This window comes from Penaeus monodon, chromosome 9 (genome assembly GCF_015228065.2).
Source record: "Penaeus monodon isolate SGIC_2016 chromosome 9, NSTDA_Pmon_1, whole genome shotgun sequence".
In the NCBI taxonomy this organism is placed as follows: Eukaryota; Metazoa; Arthropoda; class Malacostraca; order Decapoda; family Penaeidae; genus Penaeus; species Penaeus monodon.
Window position 1 is genome coordinate 8,224,497 of NC_051394.1, and position 7,126 is coordinate 8,231,622.

The 7,126-nt window shown below is 31.1% G+C and overlaps 2 protein-coding genes across 2 annotated transcripts in view; both read left to right on the top strand.

Annotated features, from left to right (window-relative positions):
• Positions 1 to 1,695: 1,695 nt before the first annotated feature.
• Positions 1,696 to 3,669, top strand: LOC119576518 (cuticle protein CP14.6-like). The gene is made up of 3 exons (XM_037924201.1): positions 1,696 to 1,733; positions 3,056 to 3,270; positions 3,379 to 3,669. Exons 1-3 carry the CDS (start codon positions 1,725 to 1,727, stop codon positions 3,563 to 3,565), a joined length of 411 nt encoding a protein of 136 aa, XP_037780129.1. The 5' UTR covers positions 1,696 to 1,724; the 3' UTR covers positions 3,566 to 3,669.
• A 1,025-nt stretch (positions 3,670 to 4,694) lies between these two features.
• LOC119576601 (endocuticle structural glycoprotein ABD-4-like) overlaps positions 4,695 to 7,126 on the top strand; it is a 4,606-nt gene continuing 2,174 nt past the window's right edge. Inside the window, exons 1-3 of the mRNA XM_037924266.1 lie at positions 4,695 to 4,704; positions 6,563 to 6,824; positions 6,990 to 7,124. Of these exons, the coding sequence (XP_037780194.1) occupies positions 4,695 to 4,704; positions 6,563 to 6,824; positions 6,990 to 7,124 (407 nt within the window). The remainder of the gene's footprint in view (positions 4,705 to 6,562; positions 6,825 to 6,989; positions 7,125 to 7,126) is intronic.

Consider the following 7,126-nt stretch of genomic DNA (forward strand, 5'->3'; position numbering starts at 1 on the left):
AAAAAAAGCCAACTGGACTGCAATTAGTTACTATATAATAATAATAATGACAAATACAAGATGGTTACATTTCTAACATTGTGGTCAGTGTGTAACGTTCCACAATTATCATAAGTGTTATACTTAGCAATATAACAACGTGTAAGCTCAATTAAATACTAGAAAATAATAAGACAAATACAATGAAACATTTCCGATTATCATTTCATTTCCGATTATCTAGTGGTATCTGGCAATTTGCTGACACGTTGAATCCAATTTACAATAATCCTAGCAAATGTTATAAGAGCAGGTCAACTAATCCACCGAGACTATTGAAATCACGATAAATCCTGAGATAGGTTTAACTGTTACTTAACCACGACAATTATACATGAGCTTCACACGAATCTTTTGCACTAGAATGTTACTGAATGATTAATCCCATGGGCTTTTATATATAATATAAATATGACATAAATATATATATGTTAATAATACTCATACAAATATATATATATGAGAGGCTATAATACGAGACTTGATATATTAGTATATTTTGATATGATTATAATATATAATATATATTAATATATATAATTTATATATATTATATTTATATATATATATATATATTATATATATATATTATATACATATATTATATATATATAATATATATATATATATATATATATATATATATATATATATATATATTATATATATATATATATATATATATATATATATTATATATATATATATATATATAGCTTTTCAGGGTCTACGAGCTGCTACTATATTTTATCATCCTCATCATCACCATCACCATCGCTAGGACCATTATTGCTTTTTCATCTTTATTATTATTACCATCATCTTAACCACACGCTTTGCAATTATAGTAGCGATGGTACTAGCAGTCTTCTCTCAGCATCAGTCGTTGTATTTCTGGTTATTGTTGCTAGCTGTTTTCTCTGTCATCATCACTATTTTGTTATTACCAGTAGTATCTTCAGCTATTAACATCAGTATTGAGGCTTACAGCGTTACTTAATTTCTCATTTAAATAGCTTTAAGGTCGCCGGTACACTGATAACTATTATTGCATTATAAAGATTATGTCAATTTACTTAATTAAGACTGATAATAATTATGATGCGAATGATAATAATCATCTTGAATACAAAAACAGCAAAAGGATAATGGCAACAATAAATAAATAGATAATGACAACCCTAACGATTATGTTCATTATGATGAACATCCCTGTTTGTCTTAATAAAGTAACATATCAAAGGCTATTATTATAACAATAATGGTGAGGATGATGATGATGATTGTTGTAATAACAATAATAATGATAATAACAACAATGATAACAATTATAATGATAATAATAATAACAATAATAATAATGATAATGGCAATAATAATAATGATAATTGTAGATGATGATGATGATGATGATGATGATGATGATGATGAATCATTCATATAATTCTTGTAGATCTCTATGTAAAAATTGGCTCTAACCCATACAAAATACTATGAACCTGTTACTTGTACAGAGGAATTGCTAAAGAATATGACTAAAGAAGTGAATGGAAGGTCTTTGCTACTAAGAAAAAGTCAAGGCTGTAGGACTCAGAGTGCGGTTATGGACAAAAGGAGAACTAGTGCACGTATATAAAGCTTAGCCAACCAGTGAGATACACCAGTCCGATTCACAACCAACCAACATGAAGTTTGTGAGTGTTCCAAAGATACTTAAACCATTTGTTTCTTCTAGTTCAGGCGAAAGGAAACGTTCTAATAGAGATACTCATATTTTTCTTGAGTTAGTGACACTAGGCTTAGATATGAGTCAACGAGTGTATTTGCATACGTAGATACACACATACTCACACACACACACACACACCACACACACACACACACACACAAACACACACACACACACAGGTAGATATATAGCAGACAAATATGTTTACATGCATATAAATACGTACATATATATATGTATATATATGTATATATATGTGTATATATTATATACATATATTTATATATATGTACATGCATATATATCAATCTACGTATGTATCTATGTATCTATCTATCTTTATATGCACACACACAATTTTATACATATATATGTGTAGAAAAATGCATATATGTACAATATATATATATATATATATATATATATATATATATATATATATATATATATATATATAATATATATATATATATATATATATATATATATATAATATATATATATATAATATATATATATATATCATATATATATATAATATATATTATATATATATATATATATATATATATATATATATATATATGTGTGTGTGTGTGTGTGTGTGTGTGTGTGTGTGCATGTGTGTGTGTGTTTGTGTGTGTGTTTGTGTGTATAATGATATAAATCTATACTAAAGTGTATATATATGTATATACATACGTGCATATATATATATATATATATATATATATATATATATATATATATATATATATACATATATATATATATATATATATATATATATATATATATATATATAAAATATATATATATATATATATATATGTGTGTGTGTGTGTGTGTGTGTGTGTGTGTGTGTGTGGTGAGTGTGTGTGTGTGAGTGTTTGTGCGTGTGCATGTATGTGTGTGTTTATATATATACATACATACATATATATATATATATATATATATATATATATATATATATATATATATATATATTCATATATATATATTCATATATATATTCATATATATATGTATATATATATTATATATATATATATATATATGTACACAAACACACACATACATACACTCACACACACACACACACACACACACACACACACACACACACACACACACACACACACACGAGAGAGAGAGAGAGAGAGAGAGAGAGAGAGAGAGAGAGAGAGAGAGAGAGAGATTTGTGTTCACACATACTTTAAAATGCATAATCTTATACCTGTTGCATTTCGCTTTATCATTAATCGACTGCATCTGAAATTTCAGATTATTCTCGCCTGTGTTGCCGCCATGGCATTCGCCGCCCCTCAGTACAGCTCAAGCGAAGAAGTTGAGTTTATCCCAATCCTTAAGGACGACCGCGTCCACGAGGAAGACGGAACATACAGCTTCGACTTCGAAACTGGCAACGGCATCAGCTTCTCTCAGGCCGGATCCCCCGACGGTGATGAGGACGCTGTGATCAAGGCTGGAGAATACTCGTGAGTATTGCTCAGGAAAGTTCATTTGATTTATGAATTCCCCTTTCTTTCGCTGTTATTGGTATTCATTACCTATTAAAACTTAATTCCGTTACTCTAACGTTACAGCTACACCGCTCCTGACGGCACTGAAATCCATCTCCGCTTCGTGGCTGACGACAACGGCTTCCAGCCCGAGGGCGACCACCTGCCAGTGGCTCCCGAGTTCCCCCACCCAATCCCTCAGTTCGTCCTCGACCAGATCGCTAAGGCCGCCGAGGAGGACGCCGCTCGCGCCGATTCCGATGAAAAATAAATATGGACTTTTCTGAGGAAGTTTGTAGATAAAGAAGCAATCCAAAGAAATGTATTTATGTATTTAATTACTATGTTTTATCTAAATATATGGCATAAATGTGACCCTTGCTTCATAACCCGTATTTCATAAACCAGATAACATATTTGATAATCGGACCAAGTTATATAAATCAGTATTTCTGTTATGGTCCCGATAGGATGTAACAACTTTATTATACGTGCGTCTTAATTTTTCTCGATTTTTTTTTTTATTATCGTTGCCAAAATTCTGTCTTTTTCCAGGAGTTATCGGTTTGTAGACAGGTTGAAATTTAATGAGTGTAAGAAATCAGCTTTACATTTCATCCGAATCACTATCGAGGTCCAACTTGAAGTTAAAAGATTTGTAATTACTGGAAATTTTGCAGAAATTAGTGTACAAGGATATATATACACATACATACATACATACATACATATATATATATATGTATACATATATGTATATATATATATATATATATATATATATATATATATATATATATATTCTTTTACAAATCTCTCCACACACACATGTATGTATGTATGGATGGATGGATATGAGTGTGTGTGTGTGTGTGTGTGTGTGTGTGTGTGTGTGTGGTGTGTGTGTGTGTGTGTGTGCGCGCGCACGTGCGTGAGCATGTGTTTCTCTATTATTGGGCAATCGCAATATTAGTTTTTTTTTTTTTATTTATCGCTGTAATCTTTATTATTTTAGCATTACTACTATCGGTAGTATTCTCAAGATGGGATTTTTTTCTTCAAAATCTTTATTTGCTATATTTTACAATAATACAGTTATAAACACATGACTATAGCAATATATGCTAGGGGGGCCTTATGTAACAAACGTTAACCAGGGGAATTAAAACTATAACAACTGAACTCATCTACGGTATCCGTGAAACTTGGCGGCACGATGAATATGTTAATAAAAAGGGAACGAACAGGACAGAGAGAAAACTGAGATATGAAAATACAGTAGCACTAATTCCAGCCATTTCAGGTTGGACAAGATTTCCTCATCAAAGAAAAATAAACAAATAAATAAATGTTCAAATGAGACTTAAAAATTATTGTTTTTTTCATGTATGATGGAGACCATGTTGTATTGTATGGATTTACTATTGCTATTGTTACTGAGATAATTATCTCTTTTGTCATTATTGCTAATCGTTATCATTAATAGTAATATCATTATTAATTCTTTTATAAATACCAGTCATTGGTTTTCTCTCTGTCGTTGTTTCACGCCATTAATAATCTTACTATACTTATTTATCTAATAATAATGATATCAAATGTTATATAATTATAACTGTAATAAAAGCATTTTTGTTTATCATGATAATGACTAAATAGCATTGTTAACGAATATAATAATTAGTGTTATATTATCAAAGAAATAGCTGTAATGAGAATGTGATAGTATTGGTTACCATTATGGTGAAGATAATTATATAAATGGTACGTTCTCATTATTAATGATATCGACAATACAGTTATTTCAATAAGTTTATTTTTTCTAAAAAAAAAAAAAAAAAAAATAAAAATATAGCTTCGAATTTGTAATATACAGTATATAATTTGTATTTGCACACACACACACACACACACACACACACACACACACACACACACACACACACACACACACACACACACACACACAACATCCTTCCATACATTCATACAAACATGTGTGTGTGTGTGTGTGTGCGCAGAGATTTGTTAAAGAATATATATATATATATATATATATATATATATATATATATATATATATATAACATATATATATATATATATATATTATATATATATATATATATATAGATATATATAGATATAGATATGTATATATATATCCTTGTACACAAATGCAGTTATTACATAGTGCCTATGTGAATGTTTCTTACTTTTTTTATAATACCACAGGATAGAAATAACCGAAAAAGACAACAATCGACCTAATTATTACAATATATGTACTTTGTGAATGTATTAATTTATCAGTATCATGATATTCTTTGCATAAAAGATCGCTGTAGCCACAACTCACGCAAGTAACTACCAAATGATTACAGGCAACCAAAAATTGCTATAGACTATGACATAAGAAGTGAACGGGGGAGCAAAGGGTCGTTGTTACTAAGGAAATGTCAAGGTTGTAGGATTCGGAGTACAGTTATGGGCAAAAGGGGAACTAGAACACGTATATAAAGCTCAGCCAAGGGGTTCGCCACAGCAGTCCAATCCACGCCCAACCAACATGAACTTTGTGAGTGTCGCTGAGAATCATTTTAACGATTTTTGTTCAAGCGAAAGGAAGGAGGAAAAAGTCCTGTTACTTTTTGTTTTTTTATTTATTTTTTTCTTGTGTCTACCTGTAGAAGATTAAACAAACACATACAAGTTCGTATGTCTCGGTGTGATATTACGTATGTAAATATATGTATTTATATGAATTTATGCATATAAATATATGGATATATATACATACATATGGACACATACATATATATAGTGATATGTATAAATATTTATACATATATGTATACATATGTATATATGTATGAAATATATGTCTGTGCGTGCGTACGCACATGTGCGTGTGTATGTGTGTATGTGTGTATGTGTGTGTGTGTGTATGTGTGTGTGTGTGTGTGTTGTGTGTGTGTGTATGCGCGCGCGTGTGCCGGTTTGTGTGTGCTATATAAATCATATATCTAAATATTTCAGATGAAAATGAACATAAATGAATAAATATCTATATATTATATATATATATATATATATATATATATATATATATATATATATAACTATATATATCTATTATCTATCTATCTATCTATCTGTCTATGTATCTATTTAATATATATATATATATATATATATATAGAGAGAGAGAGAGAGAGAGGTTATTTCTCTGCATACTGCGTGTAGTTTTGCAGATATATTCATAAAGATATCCATACGCTGTCACGACTCAACAAAGTACGTCTGTATATTTTAGATTATTCTCGCCTGTGTTGCCGCCGTGCCTTCGCCGCCCCTCAGTACAGCTCCAGCGAAGAGGCCGAGTTTGTGCCAATCCTTAAGGACGACCGCGTCCAAGAGGATGACGGAACATACAGCTTCGACTTCGAAACCGGCAACGGCATCAGCTTCTCCCAGGCTGGATCCCCCGACGGTGATGAGGACGCAGTGATCAAGGCCGGAGAATACTCGTGAGTGTTTCAGAAATTCCTCATATTTTCCAGCGTGTGACTTTTATTACTTTTTAGTCTAGCGTTGCAGCTCTACGAATTGCTTTCTCTCATAATTTTGTAAATGTATAAATGCGCGTGATATCAACTGTGAAAATAATATAATCTATTATGGCAATGTTACAGCTACACCGCTCCTGACGGCACTGAAATCCATCTCCGCTTCGTGGCTGACGACAACGGCTTCCAGCCCGAGGGCGACCACCTGCCCGTGGCTCCCGAGTTCCCCCACCCAATCCCTCAGTTCGTCCTCGACCAGATCG

Bases quoted from the DNA above. Each gene is read 5' to 3' on its own strand.
- LOC119576518 (XM_037924201.1), top strand. The intron at 3,271-3,378 runs GTGAGTATTGCT...CTAACGTTACAG, and splicing joins ATCAAGGCTGGAGAATACTC to CTACACCGCTCCTGACGGCA.